Genomic DNA, 19,789 nt, shown 5'->3' with positions numbered 1-19,789 from the left:
AGAAGTCAGCATTGTGGCCCGCCAGTGGAGCTGGCAGCACTTTCGGATATTGAGGAGGCTGGGGAGGAACATGGGCCAGGCCTGGAGTCTGGGGAAGGCTCTGATGAGGCTCTGTGTCAGAGGCAGAGATGGGGCCAGGGCCGTATTCCAGTTATCAGCTGCTTTCAGTGTCAGACATCAGTGAGGCAGACAAACAGCTGGAGCCTGTTCCCAGTGTGCGCAGGCACAGAGTTGCCAGACAAAGGAAACAACCAGTGGTGGGATTCAAATAATTTAACAACCAGTTCTCTGCCCTAATAACTATCTGGGTAGGTGGGGCTCGGTTGATGGATGCTTCGCCTTAGTTGTTACAATGGTAATAAGGGTTAACCAGAGAGGCAGTTTCTGTAATAGAAACTACATAAAGATTAGGCTAGAAACTACATAAAGATTAGGCTAGAAACAACACCAGAATGTTTCCTTCCTGCCTTCCTTACAGGATTAGCCCTGTAAAGTGGGGAAAAAACAAAAGGAGATTCCTTCCAACAACCGGTTCTCCGAACTGCTTAGAAAGTTACCAACCGGTTCTCCCGAATAGGTGCAAACTGGCTGAAACCCACCACTGGAAACAACTAAAGAACAGGGGTCGATTTGGGAATAAGACCAGATGATGAATGGCCCCTCCCAGAGGAAATAAAAGAGGAGCGAAAGGGGAGTGGAGTTTGCAGGAGACAATTAGTTTGCTAATTGATTCGTGACTCTCCAAGACTCCTTGCCAAGTTCTGCAGATATCGGCTTGGCAGCTCTCCAAGCCAGATAAGGTCTGTGACTGTAAATCCTCCCTTGAAAGACTTCGCTGGCTGTGAATAAGCAGAATTCACAGTAAATTAATAAAAGGGGTTTTTGTCGGGACAAGGAGTTGGGAAGTCTTGGGAAGTCTCAATCAGAACAGTATTTCCATGGCCTGGAGGGGAGGGGCATGGTTTCTTGCGCCCCACAAATGGGGCTTCGCTTGTTTGCGTGGCCCGGTTTCTTGCATGCCACAGTCCGGTCCTGGTCCACAGATCGGGGGTTGGGGACCTCTGTGTTTAGCTATACATCAAAAGCAAGGTGTCAGCTCTATGCTCTACTGACTAAAGAATGTTGGTTTCCATTTGCTTAACTCTGTTTCAACTTATTTCAAGGCTAATGGGGATTCTTTGGGGGTGAAAGTGGAGGGGTACCAATTCTCAGGTGTATATCGAACGGATCGTTAATTTCATCCATTTACATTTTTTAGGGTAATTTTTTTTTCCGCAAGAAGAGATAGTGCTTTTGAATATTAATAAGCAAATAGCAATAAATTTCCCTGCCTCCTGAGGGATGTAACAATTCTCCTGGGGGAGCGGAGGTCATAACGGCAGCTGCTGTTGACTTGCTATGGGACATGAAATTAATTCAGGACAAGACAGACCTCTGGCCTAAGCCATCCAAAACATATTTTCAACTTTTTTTCCTGGCCTCTAATTCAGAACCAAGAAATGACATGGAAGGAAGGTCAAAGAATGCACAGAGACCACGTGGTAGATTTGTGTTAGGTTAATCTTGCATCACCCCATCCCTGGTTGAAAACCAAATGAAACACTAAAGTTGACATTTAATCCAAATGCAGATTTGCTATTTATCCGCTTCTTTTTGTAGCTTGTAGCTTGTAGAAACAGAAAAGCCACATTTTTTCCCCCAATTATTCTTGTCAAAATGGAAGTCACGCAAATACAACATCCTCCCCCGCACGGTGAACACAGCTACAACTATTTGTTATGCCACCGCAGGGCGGAATCTGCAATATGGAGTTCTTACGCGCACAAATGTAATTAGCTTAAAATTATTTCACTAGGGCTGAGGTGAATTTATGACAGATTTGGTCATTGGGGTAAAAATTCTAAAACAGCATACAGTTTATGTATAATAAAAATACGCAGGGTGGAAATAATGCCTCAGGTAATCAGGTGATTACAGATACTCCTTGATTTACAACCATTCATTTATACTGGCACTGAAAAAAGTAATTTATGACCGTTTTTCGACCGTTGCAGCATCTCCATGGTCACATGACTATTTATTTATTTATTTATTTATTTATTATTTATTTATTTGTCTTGTATGCCGCCCACTCCCGGAGGACTCCAGGCGGCTCACAAAAGACAAGGGAAAGGTGGAGAACGAGACAAAGACAACATATTAAAAACAAAACCAACATTCACAATTTCCGTGGAGGTAAATGCTTCTCAGCCCCTCCCCCCCCCCCCAGCCTGCTGGAACAGCCAGGACTTGGTGGCTTTGCGGAAGGCCGGGAGGGTAGTAAGGGTCCAGATTTCAACAGGGAGCTCGTTCCAGAGGGCCGGAGCTGCAACAGAGAAGGCTCTCCCCCGGGGAGTCGCCAGCCGACATTGGCTGGCAGATGGAATCCGGAGGAGACCTAACCTGTGCGATCTAATTGGTCTGAGAGAGGTAATCGGCAGGAGGCGGTCTCTCAGGTACCCAGGTCCGATGCCATGTAGGGCTTTATAGGTAGCGACCAGCACCTTGAAGCGGATTCGGAGACTAATAGGTAGCCAGTGCAGCTCACGGAGGATAGGTGTAACGTGGGTGTACCTTGGTGCACCCACAATCGCTCGCGCCGCTGCATTCTGGACTAATTGGAGTCTTCGAACACTCTTCAAGGGCAGCCCCATGTAGAGCGCATTACAATAATAAAATTTGGGTACTTGGCAACTGGCATGTATTTATGACAGTTGCATTACATGGGGTCATGTGATTCCCCCTTTGTAACCTTCCCACCTGACTTTTAACAAACAAAGTCATTGGGGGAAGCCAGATGTGCTTAACAATCACATGATTCACCAGTGATATTAATCCTAAATTTAAGAATTGATGCACAAAAACTTGTAACCAAACGACACGCTTGATGAAATGGAGGAAAGTTGTTTTTTGTTCTTCTCTTGCTTTGTTTTGTATGTGTTGTTTCGTTTAAAAAGAATAAAAAAATATATTAAAAAAAAAGAATGAGAACACAAGATGGTAGGCTCAAGGCTTTCTAGGGGAGTACAAAACAATATTACAAAAAGGTGATATTTACCTCTCAAAATGATTCACCCGTGTGCAAAAAACCAAAATAAGTTAACATCTGAATTAATAGAATGGCCCAGACCCTCTTTTTCTCAGAACACTTGGTTCTTGGACAGTTGTTAAGTGAAACACTGCAGTTGTTAAATTACTAACAGTTGTTAAGTGAATCTGGCTTCCCCATTGACTTACTTTGTCAGAAGGTCACAAAAAGGGATTACATGACACCGGGACACTGCAATTGTCATAAATGTGAGTCAGTTGGCAAGCATCTGAATTTTGATCACGTGACCATGGAGATGCTGCAGCGCTTGTAAGCGTGAAAAGCAGTCACTTTTTTCCAGTGGCGTTGTAACTTCAAACGGTCACTATTGTAACTTGAAGACTATCTGTACTGAAGGCCAGTTTTTGAAAATGTTGTTTTTAGGTAATGAGGAACAGTAATCCTTGTGATATGGTCAGATTTACAATTCTCATTCTCTCTACCATGGGCAAGAAAGCTGGAGCTAATGGAAAGTGGATGTCAACATCTGGTAGTTTTCCCTGTCCTCTAGTCTAGTGTATGGGTGTCGAACTCACGGCATCACATTGCCATCACGTGACATATTGTGACATCTTCCCCCTTCATGGAGCTGGAGTGGGCGTGGCCTGTGCGTCACGCATCCAGCCAGTTTGACATCCCTGCTCTAGTGCAGAGATCACTCGTCCCCGGAAACATTGAGAAGGTACTGAAGGAGATACATTCAGGAGGACTTTATGCTTTTAATACTTTGGGAGGGACTACTTGAGAGACCGCCTGCTGCCAATCACCTCCGCTAGACCGATTAGATCCTACAGATTGGGCCTCCTCCGAATTCCATCCGCCGGCCAGTGTCGACTGGCGACTACCCGGAGGAGAGCCTTCTCTGTGGCTGCTCCGACCCTTTGGAACGAGCTCCCCGTGGAGATTCGAACCCTCACCACCCTCCAGGCCTTCCACAAAGCCCTTAAAACCTGGCTGTTCCGACAGGCCTGGGGCTAAAGAGCTGTTGCCCCCGTCTTGAATGGTATGACTGTTGTGTGTTTTTAAATTATGTATTGTTATGTATCGTTTATTTTTTATTTTTCGTCTGTACCCCCCCCTTCCCTGATTTGATTTGTTAGCCGCCCTGAGTCCCCTTCGGGGGGAAAGGGCGGCATATAAATATAATAAATGAAATGAAATGAAATGAAATGACTACTTCTTTCAAAAGGGCTTCTCTCAAATCAGTTACAGACCCAAACTCATCCCTAAATTTCCTGAACATTTTAGGCCTGTTGTGTGTTAACAAAAATGGATCCAGAAATACAGTACAGTATCAGCATGAAGGACCCCTTTCACCTTGGAAAGATAGCTCCCTTCCCCGTTCAGAAGTTTGCTGATTCTGAAAGGAAGACTGTTTTATTTTATTTTGTATTTTTGCATCCAATAGCCAGTATAAGAGGGGAAACGTCTAGGAACAGTGATGCCAGAAGGCAACTGTTCAGAGAATGTTTGCAGCTACGTGTGCTCATTATGCAACCTACTGAGAGAATGTTCTGTCTCTTTGAGAGCTGAAATTATCCTGGAGATCTCCCTTATTGTAATTTCTTTGCTTGAGGTCAGTCATATTCTAGCCACAACTTTGCTTTCTCTAAGCTTGTTTTCCATTGTTCCTGACGGGACAATAGATCCTCTGTCACGTCTTCTCTACAGCATTTGGGGCGGGGAGGGTTGGAAAGAGGGAGGAAGGAGACCCCTGGAATTTAAGCAGGGGTAGGTTGCTGCTGGCATTACTGTCGGTTCTGCTCTGCGCATGTGAGCATTTGCAAAGAAAAAGGTTATAACAAAACCTTAAAAAATGAAAAACATTTTTTTTTGCACTGAAAATTGTTCTGTGCATCTGCAGAACCGAAAAACAAGATGGTGGCCCCGGAGGAGAACTGGGACGTGGCAGGTCTGGGTCACTGTTAGTTCCAGCGACCCAGACCGCCAAGTTACTACCAGTTCGGCCGAACCGGTCCAAACCCGTAGGAACCCCGCCCTGATCTTAAGATACCCCAGCCTAATTTGGAGGTTCTGTGCTCTAATAAAAGGGAATCAAAACAAAGTCTGTGGTTGATGTTGAAATCATCTTTTATCACAGAGGAATGGGTTACCTATCTATTTATCTTATAAGATGTGGATTATCTCAATCGTTAAGTGCAACAGGTGTATTAAAGCACGTTGTGAACAAATTTGGACAAGGTGACATTGAAGAAGCACCACTGAGAGTTACTAATTAATGCACCTTTACCTGAGCAAATGCTAAGGGGTGCCTATAAGACCAATTACAGTATTCTGGGATTGTAGCATGACTGTTCATCTTCACCACATAAGAAATGACGAGTGTCTTTGGCAGTAGAACCTGGCAGTAGGCCACGCAATGGAAAGGGAGCGATATTGGATTGCCTGTTCGGGGCTGTCAGATTCAGCTTGTCGCTTGTGACAACAGAATGCCCTCCGGTAGATCATCTGTCCAGGCAAGTGGCAGCATCTAGCTAATTCTGATTGATCTTGGAAAGCTCAATCTCATTAGCACTTGGATGGAAGAACGTAATGGACATCTCATTTCTCTCAAGAAAATCTCAGAAGGTAGCGATGGCAAACTATTTCTATACTCTTGCCAAGAAAACAACATTCAAGGATTTCTTCAGGAGTTGAAGGAGCCTTTACTTGGAACAAAAGGTGTGGAGAGTAAGAAAGAGGATTTTGATGGAGATTTGCTTGATCTGTTGCCCAGACCAAGGGGGCTGGAGCATTTTAAAAAATCAACATTATAAGAAGGCTAAAATTAGAGGAGGCTTTGATTGTTGGGCAGATCATTTACTTGGCTTCTCTTAAGGATTCATTGTCATCTTTGCACTTCTATTTCTCCTTCTACATAGATACAATAGATACAAACGCAAATAAACTGCTCCAAACTCGACTGCAGAAAACACAACTTCAGTAACAGAGTGGTCAATGCCTGGAATGCGTGACCCGACAAATGCGCGACCGACAACAGCGTGCTGACAAAATCGTGGTGATAAAACCGCGACATCAACAGCGTGCCCACAAAGGTCGCTGACAAAAGAGCACCGACAGAAGCGCCATTATGGTTAAGGTAAGGGTTAGGGTAAGGGTTAGGGTTAGGGTTAAGGTTAGGTTTAGGTTTAGGTTTAGGGTTAGGGTAAGGGTTAGGGTTAAGGTTAGGTTTAGGTTTAGGTTTAGGTTTAGGTTTAGGTTTAGGGTTAAGTTTAGGGTTAGGGTTAGGTTCAGGGTTAGGTTTAGGGTTACCTTTAGGGTTAGGTTTAGAGCACACTTCTGTCAGCGCGCTGTTGTCGGCGCGCTTCTGTGCTCATTCGTTGGCACGATTTCAAACTCATGCTTTTCTCCCCGCGATTTTGTTGGCACGCTTTTGTCAAGCGCACATTTTTCGGTGAACCCCTGGAATGTACTACCTGACTCTGTTGTTACATCCTCTAACCCGCACAACTTCAACCTTAAACTGTCTAGTGTGGACCTCACCCCTTTCCTAAGAGGTCTGTAGGGGGCGTGCGTAAGCACACTAGTGTGCCTACCGCCCGTCCTACTGTCCCCATTTATTCGTACCCATTTCCTGTGTTCATGTCCATGTTTATATTTATACCTGTTATCTCGCACATTTTTGACAAACTAAACAAACAAACAAAACACTAAAAGCTTTGAGAAAAATCACAACCACCTTTAACGTGCCAAGGTGTTATTTCAGGGAGGAAGCAGTGACTATTTTATAGCAAACATAGCTTGATTGTTGATGCTTTTCGTGATAAAACAAACAATTGCTCTCTTACCATCTTTACTTCATTCCCCCCCTTCCCCGAGAAACATTTGCTTTCTGCAGCTGAAGTCATACAATTTAGAGAGTTATTGAGAAATGGTGGGGGTGGGGTGGGTGGGCACGACAAATTTATATGCAGCAAATGCAAGCTTGGCATGTATGGCATAATCATTCCTGAAAACAAGTGATGGAGTTTAATAGCTTAAGTCTATTCAGCAGATTGAAATAAAAGGGTGATTTGGATTGTATTCCAGCTAACGGTTAAGCTGAGTAGAGAATTGGACCTTTGGATTTTCTGCAGGCATGGGTCAATGAGATGATGACCTTTGAAATAATATTATAAACAAAGATGACACTTTTTAAAAAAAAATTGGAGGAACACATTACCAAATGGGCACTGCATAGCAGCATTTAACAATGCCTGTTGCCCTGGGCAAGACCCAAAAGCATTACTGTAAATAAAGATTCTAAAGATGGACCAGTTTCCCATTTCTTATTTTTAATTACAAGAACCTTACAAAAAATTAAGTTGCCTAACCTTGTTGTAGAAACAAAAGGTGATGATGACAAGAGGTTGCAAATCTGGGTGAGCTTGTCTGGTCTCAGTAACTACATTGGTAGCAGTGGTGGGTTTCAAAAATTGTTGGAACCTACTCTGTGGTTGTGGCCTCCTTTGTGGGAGTGGCTTGCCATCCATGTGACCGGATGGGAGTGGCTTGCTGCCCATGTGACCCGATGGGAGTGGCTTGCCGCCCATGTGACCGGATATGAAATTATGAATTAGTACTTAGGTCGGTCCAAGTAGCTATTCAGAAGTTAGTGGTTAGAAGCAATCGTAAAGCAAGATATGGAATTAAAACCAGAAATATTTTGTTGGCTATTTGAAAGGGATTATAATATATATTTAATTTTACACATGTTAGCAGCTGCTGGAATTGTGTTTGCACAACAGTGGAAAAACAGAGATATGTAAATGAATAAATATTACAATGTGCAGGAATAAATAAATTGACAATTAAAATCAAGAAGGCTTTGAATACTTTTTCACGTGGGATTGGTTTTAGCAATTGGCAACTAACAGAAACAGAAATTAGAAATCCAAAAGTATGAAAGAAAACACCAATTATGTAAGGAAAGGTCCCTAAAATGTATAAGGAAATATTACTAGATCATTATTAATGCGTAGATAACTGCGGGACATTACACACCCACCAGTGGTGGGTTTCAAAAATTTTTGGAATCTCTTCTGTAGGTGTGGCCTGCTTTCCAGGTCCTCTGGTGGAACCTCTTCTAACCGGTTTGGTAGATTTGATGAACTGGTTCTACCGAATAGGTGCGAACTGGTAGGAACCCACCTCTGATTGGTAGGGTCTCCTTAGTACTCAAAGGGAGACTACCTTGAAATAGCAGGACTGGGATGCTGAAGGACTTTTGGGAAGATGGTTAAAGGTAAACCACTTACGTGCACTGGTGAAGAAAACTGCATGGATGTGTCCATGAAATCACTGGAAGCCCAGCTTGATTGGAATAACAAGGAGAACTCAAGGAGTTTAGCATTTATGAGTAAGCATAATTATTTATTTCTTTTCAATGAATTATTCAATGCAGACCTTATGCATTGGTTCAAGCTGAAGTAGCTAATGGAATTTGAAAAGACACGCACGCAGGTTAAAGCAAAATATTAAAAAGGAGTAATGCTAAAACAATTTAACCACTAAAATCCTAGCTGAAGAAACATGTTTAACTGCTCTCCCCGAAAGTGGACAGAATGCAGGTCCGGTGCAAATCTGAAGGGAAAGTATGAAAATCACAGGGTGACAGGCGTCTTCTATTAGCTTCTGTTGCACAAATATCCACACAGTGACTATTTGCATCAAAGTATGACTGAATACATACTGACTATACAGAGGCATAAGTGCATAAAGTGAGTTTTCTGTTCTACCATGGGACACCAACTCTCCAATGAGTTGGCTGAAATTGATAAGAATGTTCTTCTTTCAGCCTGAAGCCATTAACATCTCCTTCTGAGGCTACTAATCAAAGAGAAGAGGACAATTCATGGGACCTGATGGAACACGCTTATTCCAGTGGTGGGATTCAAATAATTTAACAACCGGTTCTTTGCCCTAATGACCTAATGATCTGGGTAGGTGGGGCTTGGTGGTCATGTGACTGGGTGGGTGTGGCCAACTCAAGGTCACTTGGGTCGATGGACGCTTCGCCTTAGCTGTTACAATGTAATAAGGGTTAACCGGAGAGGCAGTTTCTGTAAGCAGAGCAATAAAGATCAGGCTAGAAACAACACTAGAATGTGTCCTTCCTGCCTTCCTTACACAATTAGCCCTGTAAAGTGGGGGAAAAAACAAAATGAGATTTCTTCCAACAATCGGTTCTCTGAACTGCTTAGAAAGTTACCAGCTGGTCCTCCTGAATAGGTGCGAACCGGCTGAATCACACCACTGGCTTATTCCTCCCTGAAGCTTCTGACTCTCCAAAAATCACCTCTATGAGCAGGATGTTGAGGATAAGCTGACAACTTTTTCTCAAAATGGTTTGGGTGGAAAAAAGTCATGTTATTGAATCATCAGTCAGAACTAAGATTGTAATACAGGATGAGCAATGCAGCAGAAAGATTAACTTGGTCCCCAATCCTTGTGTCATAAAGGTAACATCTGAGTCAAGCTGGTGACTTCTTGACCATATCTTTCCATTGTCAACAGTATGACACTGGTTTGATACTGCCTCCTTTTGGGATATTGTTTTTTTTTTAAAAAAATATTGATTTAAGTCCCAGTCCTGGGTATTTCCTTACAAACCAGTGGTGAGATTCAAATAATTTAACAACCGCTTCTCTGCCCTAATGACCATCTCGGTAGGTGGGGCTCGGTAGTCCTGTGACTGGGTGGGTGTGGCCAATTCAACATCACTCACATTGATGGGCGCTTCGCCTTAATTGTTACAATGGTAATAAGGGTTAACCGGAGAGACAGTTTCTGTAAGCAGGTCAATAAAGATGAGGCTAGAAACAACACCAGAATGTTTCCTTCCTGCCTTCCTTACAGGATTAGCCCTTGTAAAGTGGGGAAAAAACAATAGGAGATTTCTTCCAACAATCGGTTCTCTGAACTACCTAGAAAGTTACCAACCGGTTCTCTCGAATAGTTGCGAACTGGCTGAATCCCACCACTGTTACAAACCCCCCACTAATAGGGTCTGACTCATCTTTGCTTTTATAATCAGCCATTACAACCAGTTCATATTGCTCAACAATTGCTTTGCTGGATCACTCCAATGCTTGGTTTAATGTCTTGCTGGATTCATTGGTAAGATGGAATCAGAGCAATGCAGCCAGGAGATGAGAATGTAATACTGTACTAACTGTGTCAGGAATGATTAATGACAAAACACACCAAAGGCAGTGAAGGGCTGATTGGAATTCAGCAAGGCTAGGCAAATGAATCATCCAGAGGTGCAACAAGTAGAGTACTATAGCACAGCCACAGCTACTGTATATCTAACTGAAATTATTTTCCCAAAAGTTCTGGTGGGATTCAGCAGTGGTATTCTGCCACTTCTAACCGGTTCAGGCGAACCTATTGCAGCGGCTTCTGGAGGCTCTGCCCACCCGCCCTGATGTAATATGCAACCTTCTGCACATGTGCAGAAGGTGGTGTGCATGCGTCACCCGACAAAAGGGCGAACGACAAAACCGCGCCCGACAAAACTGCAACGTCATCAGCACGGAGACAACAGCGCGGAGACAACAGCGTGGAGACAGAAGGGCACTTTACAACAGCACGTCGGCAGAAAGCTGATTTAACTTAAGGTAAGGGTTAGATTTAGGGTTAGGTTTAGGGTTAGGTTTAGGGTTAGGTTTAGGGTTAGGTTTAGGGTTAGGTTTAGGGTTAGGTTTAGGATTAGGTTTAGGGTTAGGTTTAGGGTTAGGTTTAGCGTTACATTTAGGGTTAGGTTTAGCGTTAGGTTTAGGGTTAGTTTAGGGTTAGGTTTAGGGTTAGGTTTAGGGTTAGGTTTAGGGTTAGGTTTAAGGTTAGGTTTAGGGTTAGGTTTAGGGTTAGGTTTAGGGTTAGGTTTAGGGTTAGGTTTAGGGTTAGGTTTAGGTTTAGGTTTAGGGTTAGGGTTAGGGTTAGGGTTAGGGTTAGGTTTAGGGTTAGGGTTAGGTTTAGGGTTAGGTTTAGGGTTAGGTTTAGGGTTAGGTTTAGGGTTAGGTTTAGGGTTAGGTTTAGGGTTAGGGTTAGCGTTACGTTTAGGGTTAGGTTTAGCGTTAGGTTTAGCGTTAGTTTAGGGTTAGGTTTAGGGTTAGGTTTAGGGTTAGGTTTAGGGTTAGGTTTAGGGTTAGGTTTAGGGTTAGGTTTAGGGTTAGGTTTAGGGTTAGGTTAGGGTTAGGTTTAGGGTTAGGTTAGGTTAGGTTTAGGGTTAGGTTTAGGGTTAGGTTTAGGGTTAGGTTTAGGGTTAGGGTTAGGTTTAGGGTTAGGTTTAGGGTTAGGTTTAGGGTTAGGTTTAGCGTTACGTTTAGGGTTAGGTTTAGCGTTAGGTTTAGCGTTAGTTTAGGGTTAGGTTTAGGGTTAGGTTTAGGGTTAGGTTTAGCGTTAGTTTAGGGTTAGGTTTAGGGTTAGGTTTAGGGTTAGGTTTAGGGTTAGGTTTAGGGTTAGGTTTAGGGTTAGGTTAGGGTTAGGTTTAGGTTTAGGTTTAGGGTTAGGTTTAGGGTTAGGTTTAGCGTTACTTTTAGGGTTAGGTTTAGCGTTAGGTTTAGGGTTAGTTTAGGGTTAGGTTTAGGGTTAGGTTTAGGGTTAGGTTTAGGGTTAGGTTTAGGGTTAGGTTTAGGGTTAGGTTTAGCGTTAGGTTTAGCGTTAGGTTTAGCGTTAGTTTAGGGTTAGGTTTAGCGTTACGTTTAGGGTTAGGTTTAGGGTTAGGTTTAGCGTTAGGTTTAGGGTTAGGTTTAGCGTTAGGTTTAGGGTTAGGTTTAAGGTTAGGTTTAGGGTTAGGTTTAGGGTTAGGTTTAGGGTTAGGTTTAAGGTTAGGTTTAAGGTTAGGTTTAGGGTTAGGTTTAAGGTTAGGTTTAGGGTTAGGTTTAGGGTTAGCGTTAGCGTTTAGGGTTAGGTTTACGGTTAGGTTTAGTTTTGCAGCGCGCTTCTTTCGCCGCGCTGTTGTCGCTGCGATTCAGCGCTCATTCGTCGGAGCGCTTTAGAACACACGGTTTTGTCACCGCGGTTTAGTCGGGCGCGGTTTTGTCGTTCGCCCTTTTGTCGGTGAACCGTGTGCATGCGCAGAAGGCGGTGCACAAGGATGGTGGCTCATGCGAGTGTACCGAGCGCATGTGTGAGCACGCTTACCTTTGCGAACCAGTAGCGAAGGTAAGCGAATCCCACCACTGTCGGGATTCTTTGGCAATTTTAGGGACTAGTTTCAGGATGCCCTTGCCAATTAAAATGAGGCTTCCTCAAATTGAAGGAATCTGTATACAGTGCAGCAATGCTCTCAGTTAACACCGTGTGTCTGGTTTTCACATCATTAATTGAACAGCTCAACTGTAGACTTTCTTATTAGCCTAGGATTTTAGATCCTGGAAGTTATAATTTAGATTTATGGACTCTTAATGTCCATTACGTTCTGGATATTTCAGGGAACTTCTGATATGGTACAAGTTATAATTCTGAAAAACAGGTGAGTAATTGGACCCTGAATGAGCCCATAAGGATTTAATGAATTAATTTCTTACTGCATGCGAAGATTTATCTCATGGAATTTACTGCAACTATACTGCTTTGAACATTATCATTTTATTTTAGATTACTAAAATTAAACTTGCCTAATCATCATTAGAGTCTTTATTGTCCCATTCCCAGCAATTTCTGTTTTCAGGACAACATAACAAAATAAATTACATCAATGAACCAGAATGTTTTGTTTCTTTGCTTTTCTTTGTAACTGCTTTTTTGCTGCTTACAGAAATATTTTCTTATAAATACTTATTAGAGAGACCGAAAGCACTGCAAGCATGCATTCTCACTTCCCAGAAATTAATGGCAAGCTTGGTGCATAATCATTTTTTGACTTATTATCTTATATATTCTAGAAAGTGCTTATTGTGGCGCGGTTGATTATTACATGGAGAAAGTGGTTAAGGGGAAACTTTTTTTTAAAATTGAAAATACATTATTTGTGTAATGGAAAGACAGTGTTAGTGGGGGAAACAAATCTCCATAAATACCTTAATTTGAGAACGGACTGACTGCAGCTTCAGGCCTGCAAATGAGTCCGGGGTGACATTTTTAAATCCAATATCCCAATATTTTGAGATGGAAAATACACTGAAACGGCAACGAATAGTATTGCTGCAGTTTAGGAAGCAAGGGAAAGTTGACTTCTCAAAAGAGGAGGAAACTATTTTGCACCCAGTTGCTTGCATCTTAATCTGCGTTCTCTTTAAACCAAGGTTTCCGAACCAGCAGCTAGCCAGGGAATTCTGGGAATTGAAGTCCTCATGTCTTAAAGTTGCCATGGTTGGGAAACCCTGCTTTAAATATTGTCTTTTCCAGGGACGTGCAGTCACTAGAGGCAAGGGAGGCGGGGCCTCACCAGTCATGAGGAAAAGGAAAGAATTTTAAAGAATTTTTTAAAAATAATTAAAGCCAAGGTAGTTGCTGCCAGATTCACAGTGACTTGGAACAGTGATTTGTGTTAACCATAGGAGGAAGCCAGAGAACTAGGGGCCTCTTTTGCATAAGGAATTTTTCACCTTTTAAGAGTTAAGCAAGCAAAAAATTCCTTATGCAAATGAGGCACGTATTCTCTCGCCTCCTGTAGAGGGCATTTTTAGAGGCTTTTTAGAGTTCTCTGGGAGCAACTAGCTCAGTCTGACAGAGCTCTGGCTTTTCAAGAGGGGAGGGCAGGGCACGGAGAAGCAGAGTTGAAATCGTCTCTGAAACAGCTGGAAAAGGTGTGTGTGGGGAGGGGGGAGGAATTCAAAAAGTTTGATCGGAAGGCAGCAGGGGAAGGGGGGGTATGGCAGAGGAGCTGCTTTCAAGCCTTTGGAAAATATATCCAATCCAACTTCCGTGTTTGTGTTTGAGATTGAGTGAATGAGAGAGGGATCCACGTTCTCTGTGTGCGTGTGTCTGTTTGAGAGAGGGGGGAGGGAGGGAGAGAGGGAGGAAGGAGGGGGAGGGAGAAGAAAAAGAATGGGAAAACTTATTTTGCAAGGGGGGAAAATGCTGTCGCTTTAAATCGGAACTGAGCATGCCTGGCTGTGGAATTCTGGGAGCTGAAGTCCACAAGTCTAAAAAGTGCCTCACCAGGCCTAAAGCTGACCGCACGTCACTTGTCTTTTCTCTGCATTGCTGAACAGATCAATCAAAGGAACACAATGAGTATGCTCACCTTCTCAAGCAGTTGCCTTAACTGCTTACTTTTAGCATCCCTGGAGCATAAGTTTTGTTCTGGGGCGACCACGGTACAAATGCATCGTCCATCGGGGTCTTGCGCGGAACTATAAACCTGCCACCCTTCCTTGGGACTGATTTGAGTCTGAAAAGAAAACAACAAAGTGTACTAAGTGATGAGCCACTACTGATGAAAATTGAACATTGGCGTGGTCTTTGCAAATGACTTGTCCACCCCCCCCCCAAAAAAAATCAATCACCGTCTTAGAAAATAAAGATGCTTAAGAATGCGTAATTGCTTTAGAAAAGATGCATATGTGTTTGAGTTTGAGTTTGAGTTTAAATTTATTTATAGGCTGCCCTTTTCCCTAGGGGGACTCAGGGCGGCTTACAACATATAGGGAGGGAATACACACAATGACAGTTAAAAGAGAACAACACATAATTAAAAATAAAAAGCAACATTCATTCATCATTCGGGTGGGGACAGATTATAATCTTTAACCCCAGGCCTGACGGGATAGCCAGATCTTGAGGGCTGTGCGGAAGGTCTGGAGGGTGGTGAGGGTACGAATCTCCACGGGGAGATCGTTCCAAAGGGTCAGAGCTACTACTGAAAAGGCTCTCCTCCGCGTAGTTGCCAGTCAGCACTGACTGGAGGATGGAACTCGGAGGAGGCCTAATCTGTGAGATCTAATAGGTCGCAGGGAGGTAATTGGCAGGAGGCGGTCTCTCAAGTACCCAGATCCACTACCATGGAGGGCTTTATAGGTGGTAAGTAGCACCTTGAAGCGCACCCGGAGATCAACAGGTAGCCAGCGCAGCTCGCGGAGGATAGGTGTTATGTGGGCGAACCGAGGTGCACCCACAATCACTCGCGCGATATGGTATCAATAACATCTTATTTATTTATTTTAAATATTGATATATCCGCCTATCTTCCAGCCAACTCTGGGCGGCTCCCAATCAAAGATTTTTTTTAAAAAATCCAACCAAAATCATTTTAAAACTATAAAACGATTAAAGCATGAAACATTCAAAACAACAAAAATCTAATGCCAATCCATGCTAATGTACCATCGTCATGCTTGGTGGTGGTGGTGGGAAGCCGATTCTTTAAGGGTTTACGGAAGACTAAAAGGGTGGAATTGGATTTGCTTAATGATTTGCATGATTTACTTAACAATATGGCTGAACTTCAGAGCACAAGATATTCCGTAAGGCAGGGACTGATATGAAAAAGGAACACTTCCTAGTTCCCGTTAGCTTTCCATCCTTCTGAGGTCTGTAAAATTAGGACCCAGAGTGTTGGGGGCAACACGGTGATTCTGCAAACTGCTTAGAGAGTGCTGTAAAGCACTATGAAGGGGTGTATGTATGTATGTATGTATGTATGTGTATATATGTGTATGTGTGTATGTATGTACGTACGAACACACACACACACACACACACACACACACACACACACACACACACATATATATATATATATATATATATATATATATATATATGCTATTGCAATCCCTGCTGAAAAAAAATCAGAGTTGTTTGTTGCACTTACAGTTTAACTTATCCTATTAGACAAAGTTATTGGGCAAAAAAAGGGGAAAACCAATGTATCTTGCTTTCTATCATTCGGGTTATTTGTACAGTTGTAGCCTAATATCTGGTCCACCAAATATCTGTAACCTCCGAAATTCTTATTAGCCAGTCTATACTGGATTTGTGGGGAAGAATATCTGGATCACTTGAATAACAGTAGCAAAATATGCCCTCTTTAATCGAGAGGTGGCAATGGAAATGGAGGGTAGCTGTACTTTCTTAACTGTTTTAAAATGGCTACCGCAGGCTACATGTGACTGTGATACTTATTTATTTATAACATTTATTGGCCACCTGTTCTGACCCCCCCCTTCCCACACCAACACACTCCGAGTCAAAGATACTTTCCGGAATTGATTAACAGACAGACAGGTCCTTGGCAGCAAGCCGGCACAGATAAGCCGTGGCAGCAATCCAACACAGATAAGTCGTGGCAGCAATCCAGCCTGCCAAGCTCACAATTCCAAGCTCACATTAGTTCCTGCGTTGACTTCTGCAAGAGGGGCGTGTGCACAAGCAGTCTTTTTATAGTCTGGAGAGGAGCCTAATGACCACCAGCTGAGTGCAATTACCTCCTGTACTTACGCAACTGATCCTGACGCCTATTAGCTCTTCGGTGCCGGGCATACAGGAACAACTCACTGCTGGCATCCGGCTCACTCTCCCTTGTCTCCTCCCCACTGGTCCAAGGGTCAGGCACCTCCTGGTGGCCAACCAGCCTCTCTGCGCCCTACTTGGAGTCGGAACCCTGTCCAGGGTCCTCCACATCCTCCAGAGCTGACTCATAGGGTCCCTCGCTGTCGGAGTCTGGTGGCAGCTCCAACAGCTCCTGCTGGGCCACAACAGCCACCCATCTTGCCATATTGCTAGAGGAAATGAGGTGAAATTTCTTACACCCTGCCCAATTTTTTTTTATTTTTTTTAAAAGAGATGTTTTAGGCCTGCTGGAGGATTAATACTCATATTTCATAAATTACTGCAGCAGTAATAGATTCAGCAGCTGCAGTAGTGGTGGCTGCAATACTAGAAGTTAATAGCAACAACAGCAGAATTAAAAATGCTGTTCAGCTGCCAAATCTTGACAATCCTGGGGAGGGGGATTGTGAAGGATTCCACACACCACAAAAGAATAAGTTTGGGGGCACAGTTAAGACTGGGTTCATGGCCACTCTGGCCAAACTCTTCATCTTTATTCTCAAGTAGAGTAAAGTTTAAATAACTACATATTTCTCTGCTCATCCCTTTCATTTTCTTCCTTCATGTGACTCCCTTCCTTTTTTCTGGTTCCAAACATTATCCTCACTAAACTCTTTGCCTCTGTTCTGTCTTCTTTTCTGACAAATTAATGGGCAACCGTTGCCCTTTTATCTTGTAACTGTGCTGTTTCTTCCTCGTTGTTTGTATTTATTGCTGTTTTACCTGTTTTGACTTTTGTAAACCACCTTGAAATCGCTGATAAAAGGCAGACCAATAAACAACATGTCTGTTTTAATTGGAAGCCTCCTCCCCATGGGCCAAGTGGAGGCAGCGACTCCAACGTGGAATTCAGAGCAGTGAATCAATTTGATTTTCCCCTGCACAGACGTGACTTTTGCTTCCTTGCGAGCAAGGAATGTAGGCAGCTCTCTCCATCTAGCTGACATTTACTTAAACAGGAAAGCAAAGGCAAAAACGTCTGCCGTTTCTTTCAGGAGAATACAGTCTAGCTAGCTGGCTCTCAAGAGACCTAGAAACTACTCACTGATCTGTGAAAGAGGACGGAAGCTTCCCTAAAAGTGTTATAGGACACATTTTTCTTACATAAAATCCTTGCTATTACTTTATGTTAGCCATATTCTCTTTCTTCTAGTCTAGATTTGCCTAATTTTGTGGTGGTTCTTCACAATGTTGGTAACGTGTCAGCGTTCCAAATATCATGCAGAATTAAATCAGAGTCCAAGGCAGAGCCATCCTTAAAGTTCCAATTTAATAAGACAGACATGTTGGCATCGTGCTATGGATCCCAATACTGGAAATGACATCAGAATTCCACCCAGTTAAAAGTTCCTGATCTTGTCCCCACACCCACAATCCATCACATGGTCCAATCTTCTTCTTCTACGCTGGCATCCACACCCAGCTGCTTCCGGTCAGGTGTACTGGTGTGGAGACAAAGGATGACCTTGGCTTCTAGTAAAGAATGAAAACAATACATTCCACAATCCTACTCCTGTCTATTCCCCCCTCCCATCGACTATACTAAAGAAACAGCATAATGAAATAAGAGAAAGTGTGGCAGGCCAAAATTCTAAAAGGAATATAATTGCAGGCCTGACATAACGAATATTACCTAATGTTCAGCTCTTCTAGAAATGCCACTTTTTCCCTCTCCCAAACTTTAATAAGGGTCAGATTTATACTGATGCACCTAATCACTAATTGACATAACAATATTATAAGAGACATAATCTCCCCTGATCTTCTCCTCTCCTGCAACTGGAATCTGAAAGCATCCTTGACCAACTCAGAGGTACACTGAATCTCAAATCTAATCACTCAGTACCTTATTATCCATGACTTTATTCAATTGCCTTTTAATGCCATACATACTGATGACTATTGATCACATCTTGTTGTAGCGCAATCCACACAATGCAGGTAGCCTTTGACTTATGACCAGAATTGGGATTCAAATTTCCATTCTTAAGCAAGGCAGTTGTTAAGTGAGTCATGCTTGATTTTATGACTGTTTTTGCCATGGTTTTCAGCTGCAGTTGTTAAGTACTGTAAATAATGCAGTCATTAAGCAAATCCAGATTCCCCCTTTGACTTCTTATTGGAAGCCAGTTGGAAAAGTCGCAAACAGTGACCACATGATCTGTGATGCTGCAATCATCATAGCAATAGCAGTTAGCAATAGCAGTTAGACTTATATACCGCTTCATAGGGCTTTCAGCCCTCTCTAAGCGGTTTACAGAGTCAGCATATTGCCCCCAACAATCCGGGTCCTCATTTTACCCACCTCGGAAGGATGGAAGGCTGAGTCAACCCTGAGCCGGTGAGATCTGAACAGCCGAACTGCAGAACTGCAGTCAGCTGAAGTAGCCTGCAGTGCTGCATTTAACCACTGCGCCACCTCGGCATCATAAATACATGTGAGTTGACAAGCACCAAAATTTTGATCACATGATTGTAGGAATGCTGTGACAGATGTTAACGCGAGTACTGGTTGTAATTTCATTTTATTAGACAGTGCCCAATGTTCAAGTTTGTCAAGATCCTTCTGTATTTTAAGCCTGTCTTCTGGAGTGTTGGCTATTCCTGCCAGCTTGGTGTCAGCTGCAAATTTGATGAGTTCCCCATTTATTCCCTCATCATAATCATTCAGAAAGTTCAGTTGCCTCTTGAAAAAGCACCTTTGGGATAACCATGACCTGGATCCCTGAGAATCCTTATGGACATTTTGGCACATGCAAATCAGAGGTGGCATTCAGCCAGTTCTGACAGGTTCTGGAGAACTGGTAGAGGAAAATTTGAGAGTGGAGAGGGAATGGGGATTTTGCAGTATCCTTCCCCTGCCACGCCCACAAAGCCACGCCTAGAGAACCGGTGATAAATTTTTTTGAATCCCATCACTGATGTAGCCAGTTCAATAAATAGTTTAAGTCAAGATAACTTATGAACTTGTTAAAAGCATTGGCTCTAACGTGGATTCTTGAGTGATCCCACTTCCTACTTTTCTCCATTGGGAACTACTCATTTATTTGTTCCCCTTACTTTCTGTTTTTAACTAGTTAGTAACCCATAAAACAGCAGAACCTCTTATGCCATCATAAAGGAATTTATGCAAGATACTGTCGTAAGAAAGCTAAATTTCTA

The 19,789-nt window shown here is 43.0% G+C and overlaps 1 protein-coding gene across 1 annotated transcript in view; it reads right to left on the bottom strand.

Moving 5' to 3' along the window:
- OLFM3 (olfactomedin 3) overlaps window positions 1-19,789 on the bottom strand; it is an 81,972-nt gene that overhangs the window by 45,572 nt on the left and 16,611 nt on the right. Inside the window, 1 exon segment of the mRNA XM_032218474.1 lies at window positions 14,322-14,468. Coding sequence (XP_032074365.1) covers window positions 14,322-14,468 — 147 coding nt within the window.

This window comes from Thamnophis elegans, chromosome 5 (assembly GCF_009769535.1).
Source record: "Thamnophis elegans isolate rThaEle1 chromosome 5, rThaEle1.pri, whole genome shotgun sequence".
NCBI lineage: Eukaryota > Metazoa > Chordata > Lepidosauria > Squamata > Colubridae > Thamnophis > Thamnophis elegans.
Note: the sequence above shows the minus strand (reverse complement) of the source record. Positions and strands in the feature narration are given on the sequence as shown.